General features: G+C 47.4%; 1 protein-coding gene across 1 annotated transcript in view; it reads right to left on the reverse strand.

The window, feature by feature from the left end:
- The window catches only part of LOC311230310 (limbin-like), an 87,367-nt gene that overhangs the window by 43,857 nt on the left and 26,614 nt on the right, over positions 1-16,896 (reverse strand). The window contains exons 16-20 of the mRNA XM_084316548.1: positions 14,398-14,590; positions 11,887-12,030; positions 5,831-6,061; positions 4,828-5,054; positions 4,371-4,458 (exon numbers count right to left, since the gene is read on the reverse strand). Coding sequence (XP_084172674.1) covers positions 4,371-4,458; positions 4,828-5,054; positions 5,831-6,061; positions 11,887-12,030; positions 14,398-14,590 — 883 coding nt within the window. The remainder of the gene's footprint in view (positions 1-4,370; positions 4,459-4,827; positions 5,055-5,830; positions 6,062-11,886; positions 12,031-14,397; positions 14,591-16,896) is intronic.

Genomic DNA, 16,896 nt, shown 5'->3' on the forward strand with positions numbered 1-16,896 from the left:
CCTGTTCTCCCTTGCCTTCAACCCCCCCCACCCCTAAACCCCCCCCTCCCCTCCAACCTGATCGATATGTCTCTAGTCTTTTTTTTGTGCCATCAGGCTGTCTCCCCCGTTCCCCCCATGGTCTCATGTTCCTTTGTTTTTGTTTCTTTGTTGTTTTGTTTTGTTTCTTTGCTTTCGCCTCTTTGTTTGTACCCCTGCTCCCGACTACTGTCAGCGACTTCGGGTTATTGAGAAGCGCTATATAAATTAAATGAATTATTATTATTATTATTCATCTGTGGATCAAGATTCTACTGCACTGTCTTCTGTACGTGAAGTCTCTCTAGACATCGTTGACCAGACGGGATACGGCCGACGGCTCTCCTACCCCCCCTACTGGCTTACAACCGGCAGGACCCCTACAGTATATCCAGCTATAATCATTAAGTGACCATAGATATAATTCCCTAAGAGCCAGGTTGTATACTTGCTTCCTGCGTAACCAGAGATTGGACATTCAGTGTTGATTTGCCTACGAGTACTCATTTGCCTTACAAGAGCATTCAAATCATAAATGTAATGGTGAATATTATATGTACCTTTTGCTATATATTAAATATTTGATTATTACCTTTGTGTGGACCTGGTTTCATGGTGGGAAAGTGTTCATCATATTTAGATATTGTGTACTGTATGGCCAGTAGTTAAAGTACATAAAGCGGTAGTGGTTTAATGATACCATACTTATCAATACAGTCAGGGAATTGTACCCCTCAGTTACAATGACCATGACGTGTATCCCACAATGAGCATGCACAGAATCAACAGTGATGATGGCTAATAATCCTGCATAGAAATGAGTAGCCTTTAGGTAATTTTCAGTTTATATATATATTTATTTGTATATATATAAATTATTATGTTCATATGCTACACTATTTAAAGGTGACCAGGTTGCCCTTCTTCCCTTGCAGAGAAGCAGAGGGTTTCTGACCAGGGCTCACGAAAGAAGTGACCAGGGCTCACTAAAGAAGTGACCAGGGCTCACTAAAGAAGACATCAGAGTGAACAGGGCTCACTAAAGAAGTGACCAGGGCTCACTAAAGAAGTGACCAGGGCTCACTAAAGAAGACATCAGAGTGAACAGGGCTCACTAAAGAAGTGACCAGGGCTCACTAAAGAAGACATCAGAGTGAACAGGGCTCACTAAAGAAGTGACCAGGGCTCACTAAAGAAGACATCAGAGTGAACAGGGCTCACTAAAGAAGTGACCATGGCTCACTAAAGAAGTGACCAGGGCTCACGAAAGAAGTGACCAGGGCTCACTAAAGAAGTGACCAGGGCTCACTAAAGAAGTGAACAGGGCTCACTAAAGAAGTGACCAGGGCTCACTAAAGAAGTGAACAGGGCTCACTAAAGAAGTGACCAGGGCTCACTAAAGAAGTGACCAGGGCTCACTAAAGAAGTGACCAGGGCTCACTAAAGAAGTGACCAGGGCTCACTAAAGAAGTGACCAGGGCTAACTAAAGAAGACATCAGAGTGAACAGGGCTCACTAAAGAAGTGACCATGGCTCACTAAAGAAGTGACCAGGGCTCACTAAAGAAGACATCAGAGTGAACAGGGCTCACTAAAGAAGTGACCATGGCTCACTAAAGAAGTGACCAGGGCTCACGAAAGAAGTGACCAGGGCTCACTAAAGAAGTGAACAGGGCTCACGAAAGAAGTGACCAGGGCTCACTAAAGAAGTGACCAGGGCTCACTAAAGAAGACATCAGAGTGAACAGGGCTCACTAAAGAAGTGACCATGGCTCACTAAAGAAGTGACCAGAGCTCACTAAAGAAGACATCAGAGGGTGAACAGGGCTCACTAAAGAAGACATCAGAGTGAACAGGGCTCACTAAAGAAGTGACCAGGGAGGGGAGCTCCAGTAGCTCACCGCGTATCTCGGCGCTATTTCGGCGTCGGGGACAACCGTGCGCGTCACGGATCTGGGGTACACGAGTTCGACTCCCGGACTCGCCGTATTTTCTCAGAGTGTCTTTCCCCCGATCTATATCCTATTCAACCTGTTTCTGTCGGTCATGCTTGACCAGAAAAAGCGATAAACGCTAAAAAGAACCAGCTGACTGGTCAAAGTAAAAAAAAAAAAAAAAATAAGTGACCAGGGCTCACTAAAGAAGTGACCAGGGCTCACTAAAGAAGTGACCAGGGCTCACTAAAGAAGTGACCAGGGCTCATTAGACATCAGAGGGTGACCAGGGCTCACTAAAGAAGTGACCAGGGCTCACTAAAGAAGTGACCAGGGCTCACTAAAGAAGTGACCAGGGCTCACTAAAGAAGTGACCAGGGCTCACGAAAGAAGTGACCAGGGCTCACTAAAGAAGTGAACAGGGCTCACTAAAGAAGTGACCAGGGCTCACTAAAGAAGTGAACAGGGCTCACTAAAGAAGTGACCAGGGCTCACTAAAGAAGTGAACAGGGCTCACTAAAGAAGTGACCAGGGCTCACTAAAGAAGTGAACAGGGCTCACTAAAGAAGTGACCAGGGCTCACTAAAGAAGTGACCAGGGCTCACTAAAGAAGTGAACAGGGCTCACTAAAGAAGTGACCAGGGCTCACTAAAGAAGTGAACAGGGCTCACTAAAGAAGTGACCAGGGCTCACTAAAGAAGTGAACAGGGCTCACTAAAGAAGTGACCAGGGCTCACTAAAGAAGTGAACAGGGCTCACTAAAGAAGTGACCAGGGCTCACTAAAGAAGTGACCAGGGCTCACTAAAGAAGACATCAGAGTGACCGGGGCTCACTAAAGAAGTGACCAGGGCTCACTAAAGAAGTGACCAGGGCTCACTAAAGAGGACATCAGAGGGTGAACAGGGCTCACTAAAGAAGTGACCAGGGCTCACTAAAGAAGACATCAGAGGGTGAACAGGGCTCACTAAAGAAGACATCAGAGGGTGAACAGGGCTCACTAAAGAAGACATCAGAGGGTGAACAGGGCTCACTAAAGAAGTGACCAGGGCTCACTAAAGAGGACATCAGAGGGTGAACAGGGCTCACTAAAGAAGACATCAGAGGGTGAACAGGGCTCACTAAAGAAGTGACCAGGGCTCACTAAAGAAGTGAACAGGGCTCACTAAAGAAGACATCAGAGTGACCGGGGCTCACTAAAGAAGTGACCAGGGCTCACTAAAGAAGACATCAGAGTGACCGGGGCTCACTAAAGAAGTGAACAGGGCTCACTAAAGAAGACATCAGAGTGACCGGGGCTCACTAAAGAAGTGACCGGGGGTCACTAAAGAAGTGACCAGGGCTCACTAAAGAAGTGACTATGGCTCACTAAAGAAGTGACTATGGCTCACTAAAGAAGTGACTATGGCTCACTAAAGAAGTGACCAGGGCTCACTAAAGAAGTGACTATGGCTCACTAAAGAAGTGACTATGGCTCACTAAAGAAGTGACTATGGCTCACTAAAGAAGTGACTATGGCTCACTAAAGAAGACAACGAGGGGAGGAGATGTGCTAATCAGAATGCAGCGCATGTGTTTAGTTAAAGGGCCAGTTCACCAAAAAACAATGCAGATTTTTTTCTTTTCCACATAATCGCACACACACATCCAAAAACTCTCTTTGACAGTTATTTAGAGAAAATATGGCCACCAGTGATGTCATTGGGGACATTGAATCCTTTTTTGATCCACTTTTTCTCCCATTTTCTATTTTTCTCCCATCCCAATTTCGTATCATCCAATTCAACTCTCCCCTATCTCGAACGCGGTTTCATGCCTCCCACAAGCCGGCTGCAATGTGGACAAAGCCATACATAGCACGAGTCCCCTCCGATACTCGAGGTAGCAGCCGTCGCATCTTTTCACCTGCGCAGCGCGATCCTTCAGCGTCAGGGGTCTGCGTTTGGAGGGGCGCCGCCCCCATCGCTTCTTGATTCTACTGCACAGGCGCACCAACCGACCTGTAGGAGTCGCTGTCCACAACGTCCGATCCCCACCCATCAGTTTTCCCTCCCCCTAATACTGCCAATTGTATTAGTACGGACGACCAGCCAAACTGAAAACAATGTGGAGAGCTGGGCTCGAACCGGGACATTGAATCCTTGTGTTGTGTTGTGTTGATTACAGCTCCAGGAAATTATGTAGATGAGAAAATAGCAATACCATGTCATATAGGGACTGCGACCTATCATTTGGTTGAGCTGTAATGAACACAAAACACGGATTCAACGCATTCATATACTCATAACTGTCAAACTAAATGAATGTGTGCAAAAATGGTTTAGAGTTTTTTAATGTGTGTGAGATTATGTGTAGAATAAATCAGCATTGTTTTTTGGTGAAGTGGCCCTTTAATAAGGGGGCATATGGGTGGAGCCAGACCTGGTCGCAGGTGGCATACAGTCTCTTGAGTTCCAACTGTTCCTTCAGGTCCTCCATAGCCTGTCGCCGGGCAGTCCACTCCTGCAGCCTACGAGGGGGAGAGAGACAGCTGCAACTGAGGCTGGACCATATGGAATACATTATGTGTTTTATGTTCATATATATATAAATCACCATATCTACCTACTACATGATGCAAAAAAAACATTAAACTTGACGATAATCACATTGACCTGCATGGTAAAGGGTGATATTAAATATCTGTACATTTTAAACAATCATCCCTGAAAGTCATATTAGTCCCATTTTCTTTTCATTCATTTCAAACAGAATCATTGCATTACAGTTATCAGAAAAATCACAACATCGTCATTTAATCACAATATGATAAAAGACCGATAAAAGAAACACAGAGCCTTCCTGGATCGACCCTGGGCTGCAGACCGGCCCGACGTACCTCTCGGCCATCAGCGTGGAAACCCGACCCCGCTTGGAGAGCGCCTCCTGGAGGATAGTGGCCATCCGGTAGTCCCTCTGCACCTGGAACAGCCTCGCCTCCTCCTTCTCCTCCTCCTCGTCAGAGTCCGGGTCTCTGGCGGCCTTGTTTCTAGGCTGCTTGGCCGTCTCCAGACACTCCAGCTCCGTCCTCTCTCTCTGGAGCTGCTGGTCGGCCTCCTCCAGCCCCTGCAGTGGTCGTGTCAGAGGGACACATGAAGAAGAGATTAGAGCGCGGCTGGGTTTGACGAGGGCGGCGGGACCGGCTGGGTTACGTTCCAGTAGGAACGACAGTATGTTGACGGAGTCACTTCTTTCTATTGCTCTCTTTATTAACAGACTAAACTGTTAATAAAACTAAGCTTGTATAATAACAATAGTAAACTGATATATGATAGGGTTTTCTGCCACGTGCCTGTGACCACAGTACGTCACGTCATAGCATGACTGATCTCATGTCGTTTGTTGAAAAACTTAGGCTATTCTGTATTCGAGTGCATTATATATACAGTACATGTATAGACCCTCATCTGCACCTTTGTTTACACTGTATATTTTTCTCATATTTCTAAATTCTGAGTTAATTATATAGTTTATTCTCATATTCAGATAAAATTGTATTGCCTATATTTATGTTTTTTCTACTATTACCCTGCCCATACCTGTACCTCCCCCCTCCTGCTATGATGGGGATCAATAAAGGAATATCTTATCTTATAGCATTTTCCACGAGTCTGGATATTACAAGTCAAAATGTCTGCTACGATCTTTGCTCTTCGATGCAGCCTGTAGTCCTGATAGTGACACATCTACTTTGCACTGATTTCCAGTTGTGGTCCAGAGGGATGATTCCTACCGACTGCGACTGTGCTTTTGAAAGCCCAAATCGGCCGATACAGATCGTCTGTTGTCGGCACATCCTTCCCTTGTACAGAGGTACGACGCCCGTCGAGCAGAAACCTTACCGAGCAGTGGCTCTGGATGCTCTGGGCCATGTCTGGTGCTCCCAGCAGGCCCTTCCCTTCCCGGAGCTGCTGCGTGACCAGGCTGTGCAGGGCGAGCATGGCCCGGGAGGTCTCCAGCACCTTGCTCCTCCTCTCCGCCTTCTGGTAGTGCAGGGCGGCCATCTGCGTGGCCAGGCTGTCCGCCTGAGAGCGCAGCTCGCCCGCCCGCTCCCTCCGCATCTCCTCCAGCACCTGGACGGGCGAGGAGGGAGGGAGGGAGGTTCAGTCACATTGGCACTTCTTAAGTCATTGGAGACCATATTAACCCTTTCGCTACCACACTACAGAATGGTTAACCCTTTCACTGAGACGCTACAGAAGGTTAACCATTTCACTGCCACGGGACAAAGGGTTAACCTGTTCACTACCACACTACAGAAGGTTAACCCTTTCACTACCACACTACAGACGGTTAACCTGTAAGGTTTAAAGACAAAACATTAGACTTAAATATTTTCACAACTGAATAAACAAAGTGTCCTCAGAGCAATCCCCTAGGTTGAAGCCAGATGCTACTTATAGTGACTGCTTCACTGTATTGACTGTATTTGAAAAAGGTCAACAATTGAGCTTACAATACATTATTCACAGAAGTATCTTAAGCAGGCTTAAGCTTGCTTCACCTCAAAAAAATACTTTGGTTTAATTCGTGAAGACATAGGACATAATTCTAAGAACTTTCAAATGATTATTATATGAGTCATTTTCCTTCCCCAAATGACAGTGCCCAGAGATGGTGTAGTGGTTACACCCCTCGCATCTGGAACCACATGTACTCCTGCTGGCCTGGGATCAGATCCCACCAAAACCTTCTGTCCTTTGCCCCTGGAACCACATGTACCCCTGCTGGTCTGGGATCAGATCCCACCTGAACCTTCTCTCCTGTGTCTCCCCTGCTCTGTCTCAATAAAGAACCTTCTATCCCGTGTCTCCCCTACTCTGTCTCTCTCTCAGCCTTCCCACTGTCTCAATAAAGAAAGAATAATAGAATACTAGAATAATAGAAAGATCTATTATTAGGCCCACTGAGAGGTAAATCGTTCAATCAATTACTATCCTTAACACTTTGAGTGCCAGGGACGCGTTGTCATTAGTTCATGCCGCCAGTTGAGTGCCACCAACGACATATAGCGTTTGTTTGTCGTATTTTTTTTTATTAGCGATTTGAATTCATATTTCATCAATCGAGCCTCACGCTAGTGTTGCAGACTCTCTCTGAGCTCAATTGGGAAAATACCGCCCCCTATCGTCTCTCCCTGTGTAACTGCACCCCATTGGTTTAGACTGATGTGGGGGGGGGACGGGGGGGGGCGGTCCAGCCTCATGTTACTCTCCGGGGAGGCATTTGAAGAGATCCAAGTCTTCGCCGACCCTCAGAACAGCGTGGATTATGTATTTCCAGTACCCAACGCTGAATCAATAAACACGATCGATATTTGGAATGGCGATCAGGAATTGGAATAATCTTCTTGGAGAACATCTGATATGAGGTAAGCAATTTATTTTACCAGTCTTGGGGTAATCGGATCTATTTTGACCTATATATCAACGTGTGCCCTATGTGTGTGTGTGGCTGTGAGTGTGTGCTCGCTGATCAGGAAATGAGAATATATTTTTCAGATCGCTTCTATAGCGTGCATAAGTACACATATACTATCGATAATCTAGCGTTTATTTGAAAATTATTCATAAATAGGCCGAAAAATGACAACGTTTTTTGTGTATGCCAGAATATTCCAGTAAATGCCGTTTATCACGGAATCTGGTATATATTTTCCTGAAAAACTAGGGCTTTTCAAAATGCTATAAAAACGGAAATGAACCGATTAAAAAACTATCCGTTTCGACAATGTTGACTGCAAACAAGTCATTGATAAACGACGGGCAGATTAGACACATAGCCATAATTTAAGACAGAGATTATGCGTTCACAACACTATCATTGAAGTGGGTGCCGGCATTCAACCACGTTTTACCATGTTAACAAGTGGTAACCAAAGTGTTAAGCAATGGCATGATTTCCCCCTCCTTTCACACACATACTGTCTTAATAAAGAACCCCCTCTCCTGTGTCTCCCCTACTCTGTCTCTCTCTCAGCCGTCCTAGTGTCTCAATAAAGAACCTTCTCTCCTGTGTCTCCCCTACTCTGTCTCTCTCAGCCTTCCTACTGTCTCAATAAAGAACCTTCTCTCCTGTGTCTCCCCCTTAGTTGTTTTACTGTCTCAATAAAGAACCCTCTCTCCTGTGTCTCCCCTACTCTCTCTCTCTCAGCCGTCCTACTGTCTCAATAAAGAACCTTCTCTCCTGTGTCTCCCCTACTCTGTCTCTCTCTCAGCCGTCCTACTGTCTCAATAAAGAACCTTCTCTCCTGTGTCTCCCCTACTCTGTCTCCCTCTCAGCCTTTCTACTGTCTCAATACAGAACCTTCTCTCCTGTGTCTCCTCTACTCTGTCTCTCTCTCAGCCGTCCTACTGTCTCAATAAAGAACCTTCTCTCCTGTGTCTCCCCTACTCTGTCTCCCTCTCAGCCTGTCTACTGTCTCAATACAGAACCTTCTCTCCTGTGTCTCCCCTAATCTGTCTCTCTCTCTCAGCCTTCCTAGTGTCTCAATAAAGAACTTTCTCTCCTGTGTCTCTCCTACTCTGTCTCCCTCTCAGCCTTTCTACTGTCTCAATACAGAACCTTCTCTCCTGTGTCCCCCCTAATCTGTCTCTCTCTCTCAGCCGTCCTAGTGTCTCAATAAAGAACCTTCTCTCCTGTGTCCCCCCTACTCTGTCTCTCTCAGCCGTCCTAGTGTCTCAATAAAGAACCTTCTCTCCTGTGTCCCCCCTGCTCTGTGTCCGTCTCTAAGGCCTACTGAAGACAAAAGGGAGCGATGAGTGGACTCCCCACAAACACGGTTCCTGGTTTAAAACGCGTAAGTTCAGAACGGGTTCATCTCAAACAGTGACGTGTCCTTCTACAATCACAATCCCAATCAAGATGTGGTTGCCCTGCGCAGCGCAGGGGGATCGGAAAAGGCGAGTCATGCAAGTCTCCATTTCCATTGGCAGAGAATCAGTGGGTGCGCTGATTCCACTGTGTAAACCAATGATTTGTGCGTGCGCGGCTCCTCTGGAAAACAATGGAAAAGAGCTGATGAGGTCACTCAAGCGGGATCCTCAACTCTTTTCACACAGATACAGATACTCTCTGTGAATACTGAATACAAGATGGCTCCCAGGATTTGGCTCTCGCTCTCATGTGGAATAATCTACATTCCTTGTCCAATCAAGACAATAGCCCAGATCTCATACGAAGGAGGGCCAATGGTCCCAATTCCCCCACAGCCCCCCCCCCCCCCCCCCCCTGGACAGACAACAGGTGGCTGGGGGCCTGTTCTCTCCCTCGAGGCTGAGATATGCTTCTGCACGGGCTGTTGTTATTTTGAGTGTGGCAGCTAGACCGAGATACTTCCACATTGGTTCAACGTGTGGGTCGCAGTGCACCGTCAAACAACTAGGTTGCAGTGCTACATTGTATATCTTGTCTATTATATTCAGAGTTCATTATATTGTTTACACTGATTATTTTGACTCATATTTTTATATTCAGATCTCATTTTTAATAGCACGCAGATACCCTGGTCTTACTAATAAACTTATATTGATTATACAATGATTCCACCACAACTGACCTGTGCATAGTGCAGGACAGATAAAGACTAGATATCTTACTAGTCCCCCTGTTTGTCACATTCATCACATTTAAAAATGGCTTATAGAGATATTGATATTGAAAGAGTTTCTCCCTCCCTTCCATCTCTCCTTCCTCCCCTCACCTCCTCCATGACGGAGCTCTCCATCTCTCCTTCCTCCCCTCACCTCCTCCATGACGGAGCTCTCCATCTCTCCTTCCTCCCCTCACCTCCTCCATGACGGAGCTCTCCATCTCTCCTTCCTCCCCTCACCTCCTCCATGACGGAGCTCTCCATCTCTCCTTCCTCCCCTCACCTCCTCCATGACGGAGCTCTCCATCTCTCCTTCCTCCCCTCACCTCCTCCATGACGGAGCTCTCCATCTCTCCTTCCTCCCCTCACCTCCTCCATGACTGAGCTCTCCATCTCTCCTTCCTCCCCTCACCTCCTCCATGACGGAGCTCTCCATCTCTCCTTCCTCCCCTCACCTCCTCCATGACGGAGCTCTCCATCTCTCCTTCCTCCCCTCACCTCCTCCATGACTGGAGCTCTCCATCTCTCCTTCCTCCCCTCACCTCCTCCATGACGGAGCTCTCCATCTCTCCTTCCTCCCCTCACCTCCTCCATGACGGAGCTCTCCATCTCTCCTTCCTCCCCTCACCTCCTCCATGACGGAGCTCTCCATCTCTCCTTCCTCCCCTCACCTCCTCCATGACGGAGCTCTCCATCTCTCCTTCCTCCCCTCACCTCCTCCATGACGGAGCTCTCCATCTCTCCTTCCTCCCCTCACCTCCTCCATGACGGAGCTCTCCATCTCTCCTTCCTCCCCTCACCTCCTCCACGACGGAGCTCTCCATCTCTCCTTCCTCCCCTCACCTCCTCCACGACTGAGCTCTCCATCTCTCCTTCCTCCCCTCACCTCCTCCATGACAGAGCTCTCCATCTCTCCTTCCTCCCCTCACCTCCTCCATGACGGAGCTCTCCATCTCTCCTTCCTCCCCTTACCTCCTCCATGACGGAGCTCTCCATCTCTCCTTCCTCCCCTCACCTCCTCCATGACGGAGCTCTCCATCTCTCCTTCCTCCCCTCACCTCCTCCATGACGGAGCTCTCCATCTCTCCTTCCTCCCCTCACCTCCTCCATGACGGAGCTCTCCATCTCTCCTTCCTCCCCTCACCTCCTCCATGACGGAGCTCTCCATCTCTCCTTCCTCCCCTCACCTCCTCCATGACGGAGCTCTCCATCTCTCCTTCCTCCCCTCACCTCCTCCATGACGGAGCTCTCCATCTCTCCTTCCTCCCCTCACCTCCTCCATGACGGAGCTCTCCATCTCTCCTTCCTCCCCTCACCTCCTCCATGACGGAGCTCTCCATCTCTCCTTCCTCCCCTCACCTCCTCCATGACGGAGCTCTCCATCTCTCCTTCCTCCCCTCACCTCCTCCATGACGGAGCTCTCCATCTCTCCTTCCTCCCCTCACCTCCTCCATGACTGGAGCTCTCCATCTCTCCTTCCTCCCCTCACCTCCTCCATGACGGAGCTCTCCATCTCTCCTTCCTCCCCTCACCTCCTCCATGACGGAGCTCTCCATCTCTCCTTCCTCCCCTCACCTCCTCCATGACGGAGCTCTCCATCTCTCCTCCCTCCCCTCACCTCCTCCATGACGGAGCTCTCCATCTCTCCTTCCTCCCCTCACCTCCTCCATGACTGGAGCTCTCCATCTCTCCTTCCTCCCCTCACCTCCTCCATGACGGAGCTCTCCATCTCTCCTTCCTCCCCTCACCTCCTCCATGACGGAGCTCTCCATCTCTCCTTCCTCCCCTCACCTCCTCCATGACGGAGCTCTCCATCTCTCCTTCCTCCCCTCACCTCCTCCATGACGGAGCTCTCCATCTCTCCTTCCTCCCCTCACCTCCTCCATGACGGAGCTCTCCATCTCTCCTTCCTCCCCTCACCTCCTCCATGACGGAGCTCTCCATCTCTCCTTCCTCCCCTCACCTCCTCCATGACGGAGCTCTCCATCTCTCCTTCCTCCCCTCACCTCCTCCATGACGGAGCTCTCCATCTCTCCTTCCTCCCCTCACCTCCTCCATGACGGAGCTCTCCATCTCTCCTTCCTCCCCTCACCTCCTTCATGACGGAGCTCTCCATCTCTCCTTCCTCCCCTCACCTCCTCCATGACGGAGCTCTCCATCTCTCCTTCCTCCCCTCACCTCCTCCATGACGGAGCTCTCCATCTCTCCTTCCTCCCCTCACCTCCTTCATGACGGAGCTCTCCATCTCTCCTTCCTCCCCTCACCTCCTCCATGACGGAGCTCTCCATCTCTCCTTCCTCCCCTCACCTCCTCCATGACGGAGCTCTCCATCTCCTTCTCCTTCTCAAACAGCTGGATCCTGTCCTCCAGCCTCCTCTGGAAGGACAGCAGGTCAGACGAGTCCGTCTTCTGTCGGGTCTCGCCGGGTTTCCTCTTGGACAGTGGCTTCCTCTGGAGAGACCGGGGGAGTAAAGACCAGGGAAGACTTTGAGGCGATGGAGGACACGGCTCGTGATGGAATCGACCGAGCGAGAAGCGGTTTGTTGTCTGTAGGGCTGTCCCCGACTAAGGATTTGTATAGTCGACTTGTAGTCGCCAAAATTAGCTGATAGTCGACTATTAGTCGTGCGTCGCCCCCTGTCTCCCTGTCTTCGGCTGTCTCGGAGTGATGACCAGAGTGTAGAACGTCCCGGGAGGACGCACCCCTGTGCCTCAACTAGAGCCGCTATCAGTTCTATCTTTAATCTTATAAAATGTTCAGTTATCACTATCAGCTCTATATTACATTTTTCAAAATGTTCAGTTGCTATCGCATGCACTCATCTGTGTTTCACTACACACATGGGTGCATGCTTACCAACTGTTCGCCTGTTTTTAATGCAACATGCAACACTAATATCACCGACATCTAAGAAGGGAGAAGGGGGTGCATTTTTTCCTATTGTTAGGTTTTAGTGAGTTTTTCCTTACCTTCGCGTGGGGTATGTCTTGCATACATTCATTTATTTATTTTGAGTTTATTAAAAAAATTTGGACCTTATGGTATTCTTGTTTTTTCTTGACTTCTTGTGTTGTTTCTTCTTGCCTTGTTTAAAGAAGACGTGTCTCTGTTAAGCACTTTGAGTTGCACTCAGTGTATGAAAGGTGCTACATAAATGAAGATTATTATTATTATACAAAATATATATATGAAGAAAAAAAGGTATAATTTGTTTTCTTTTTTTTATCATTCCATTTGGGCTGTGGGGGGTCTGAAGGAGTCGACGGAAGGCTTCTTGTTCTCTGCGAAAGCATGCAGTTGGTCCACTGATGGATACATCTTGATATTTGTCTAGTCTAGTGTGTTCATTAGAGTTCTAGAGCACTCTTTCAGTGCCTCTGTACCTGTTTTCTTAGGCAGTTAGCCTCTGGTATGCGTGCCATTAGCGTTAGCCACGCTTCTAGGACTCTTTTCTTTTGGAAAGAATGAAAACATTTTTTTTCCTTCTTTTTTTGCATTAGACTAAGAGGTTGGCAGTCGACTACGGCTCCTTTCGATCGATTAGTCGACTAGTCGACTATTCGACTAATAGGGGTCAGCCTGTGCCACAGCTGATGGATCACGTTACTCGTGGCAGTGGTGGTCACAGCTTCTGACCACTTAAGACACAAAGTACAGTACGTCATGAGATTTCATTCAAGTGGTGAATGATCCACTTGGAAGTGACCGTGCACGAGATGATTTAGAAAGCAAAAAGAAGACTTAAAAACATCTTCATGATATCTTAAAAGGTGCTGTAAGTGTTGCTGTTTGTTTTGTTCAAATAAGTGGTCTAAATAATAGCTCTACATTCCGACAGTCATTTGATATAGAGTGTTTGGTCAGTAACATGAGTCTCCCAGTCCCTCCGCTCTGTAGTAAACATAAAATACATTTCCTGGTATTTTTCCCACTTTATCCAAAAATAAGAAATATTATTTTAAGCAAATATGTGCTTGAAACAAGTAAAATAATCATGCAATTCTGGAGAACACAACTTTAGACTTTTAGATCAATCAGATGTTTTCTTGCTGACTTGTTCACAATTTGTAAGTCGCTTTGGATAAGCGTCAGCTAAATGACTCAACGTAAATGTAAATGTACATTACTGTTGTCAATATAACTATTGCAAAATCTTAAAATCAACAGAGACTGTATCTCAAAATCTATATAGTCCAGTGAATACAGAGTAGCTCTACGTTAATAAACAGGTACAATTTTGTTATTATCTTGTTTCCTGGTTAATCCTCTGACACACACCCCTCTCCTTCCCCACACAGGTGTGCCCGGTGCACCACAGTCCTTTATGACATTTCACTGGATGACCGACCACCAATGATACATTTGTGGAGGAATTTAGCCGGATCAAAGATGTACTCAGTCAAATGTAGACTTAGTTAACACAGGTTTATTTAGCTCAAAGAAGAGTATCAAAAGTACAAATAGGTCAAGAGTTATGGCGGATGACTCCAGGAGTGTACAGGCCTACGTATCTTCCATAGAGCTCCTGAATCAAGTAAAACGTAGGTCTTTATAGTAAGAGAAAAGGGGTGGTGCCCAGGTCAGAGATATGGTAGATTGGGTTGGGAAAGTGAAGGAGGGAGGAGGGGTGAGCTAGGAGGGGGTAGACATGGGGATGGAGAGGGTTGAAAAGGGGGGGGGGGGGAGGTCAGAGACAAAGGGTGACTGATTGATCAGGGAGGACACAAAAGGCTTGAGCTAGGAGGGGGGGGGGGGGGGGGGGGGGTGGTGGTTATAGTTGAGTTGGGGAGGGCTGGGGAGGTGTGTCAGCGCCCCACCTGTGCGAGTGCGTGCTGAGCCTGCTGCTCCGCGTGCTTCCTCCAGGCGGCCAGCGCGCTGTGCAGCTTCACTCTGCAGAGGGCGTGAGGCAGCACCAGGCAGCGGTCCATCACAGACACACACTGCTGGAACTCCAGCTTCATCCTCAGCACGTCGTCCTCCGACAGGGTCAGCTGGGACGAGCACAGACACCTGGGAGACAGACACACAGACACGTACACATTTTAATGTTCTCCTCCATCCGCACAACACCATCATTGTAGTCATCGACCTACACGGCAAAGACGATCGGTTTACCGGTTAGTTACAATGTCGCCTACATTTTATTCTGGCCACAATAGTAACCAGTAAGGCTGTCAAAGTTAACGCGGTATTAACACGTTATTAACGCATTAACGCACAATTCTTTTAACGCCACTATTTTTTTAACGCAACTTTAGCGTTTAAAAAAAAAATAGACTTCACTGTGTATTATTGATCCTCTCATTGATACTATGTTTGTTTCTGACTCAAAGTGTGTGTGTGTGTGAGAGAGAGAGAGAGAGAGAGAGAGAGAGAGAGAGAGAGAGAGAGAGAGAGAGAGAGAGGGGGGGGGGGGGTGAGTCCTCAGCCCCTGTGTGGGTGAATGTAACAAGTTCCTAATGTTTTCTTTCCCCTATTATTTCACGCACACTTTATTCATTGTTTTAAATTATTATTTTGTGCATCACTCCGTTTTGAATTTGATGCACATTTTCAATGCATGAGGGTCATCCTTTTGTGTTAAATGGCTGCATAAAGCAAGCATTTGTTGACTCTCATGTTGATAAGAGTATTAAAACTTGAAAAATATCCGTTTAAGGTAGATTTAGAACAGATCTGAGACAGAGAACGCTCCATCTGCACAGAAATCATCAGTGTGGCAGCACTAGTTTTCCCCTGAAATGACCGTGGTTGTATGGAATCGAGAACCCCCTGTATCGTGCGTGGAACCGGACTGTGAGATAAGCACACCGCCCCGTCCCTGGTAAACAGACCTGAAGAAGGTGCGGGCCTGAGGCCTTGTCCAGACTAAAACTATTTTGATCTGTTTCGTTTGAAGGTTTCCGTAAAAACAAAAACGTCTCAAGATAATAAGTGCATAGGGCGGCTGAGTGGCGCAGTGGGCAAGGCGCCCGCCACTAACGCAGAAGATGCTGGGTTCAAGCCCAGCTCTCTGCGTTGCTACTGGCTTGGCCGGCCGTCATACTAACACAATTGGCAGTGTTAGAGGGTGGGAAAGCCGGTGGGTGGGGATTGGACGTTGTGGACAGCGACTCCTACAGGTTGGTTTGGTGACGCCGGAAGTATCGGGGGCAGCGTGAGCCTCCCACGCGTTACTCCTCGCCACTGAGAGTTTGGAGGGGACACGTGATGCAAGGCTTCTATCCTCACTACAGCCGACCAGTGGGAGGCATAGTCTAGCAACGTTCAAGACAGGGGAGGGAAGAATTGGAAACACGAAATTGGGATGGGAGAAAAATAGAAAATGTGGAGAAAAAGTGGATAAAAAGAATATATAATAAGTGCATTCCACAAATTTACAAAATAAATTTCTTTCCTGTTTCTTTTATTTTGAAATCCCCCGACCGGAAGTGTTATAGTGTCTGTTGCTAGCAGCTTAACTTCTGTCGCCCGTTTCTGTGCTTTTCGAGCTAACGTTACCGTAACGTCATTAGTTTCCAATGGAGAGGAGAGAAAGACCTCGGCTCATGCAGCTCAAACTACCTGTTGGAATAAATGAATTGATTGATGTTTAACTTGTCCCTGTGTGTGTCCAGTCATTTCGACTAGCAAACGTTGTATTTAACGTTACCTCAGGATACCACTGTCTATTGTATTTAGTTGGTTAGCTATTTAGCTAATGTGGATAGCATTTTGAATAGCATCAATGCTAGCTGGCTGGCTACAGCTTTATTTACTAAATTATGGAGGCTTTTTAATCGTCAAGGTAAGAGAGGATTTGTCATGATCAACTGAAGGCGTATGCTATGGAACAATATGTGCTTGGGTTTTCAGAAAAAGGCCAGCTATGTGACGCTAATCTCTAGTTAGTATCGTGTATTGCATCACAGTAGCCTCCCGATCAAGCTCAATAGCTTCTGTAACACGAATTAAACTACTCTGATGCCATTGTTGTTTAATAATAACTCCCGGTGTTTAATAAACACTTCTAGCCAGGACATATAAGACATATGTATCATGTTTATTTTTTTTGTCTGGGTTTGCATGCGGATTAAGGGAGATGTGTGTGCGCCTCGGTCGGGAGTGTGTGTGTGTGAGGTGGGCTATCGCGTCATCAATTCAGGAGAAGACGCGTATCGCTTGTAAAGATGGTGACGCAATGGGGGGCGTCTTCAGAATTGCGCACTCTGGGAGCTGGTATCAGAAAGTATCGTCTTCAGGCTGCCAGAACACAGTTCCGTGTGGCAAAACAGTGCAAACTATCAAATACTTTGCCTAAAACGACCAAAATCGTT

This window comes from Notolepis coatsorum (genome assembly GCF_963971535.1).
Source record: "Notolepis coatsorum genome assembly, chromosome: 6".
NCBI lineage: Eukaryota > Metazoa > Chordata > Actinopteri > Aulopiformes > Paralepididae > Notolepis > Notolepis coatsorum.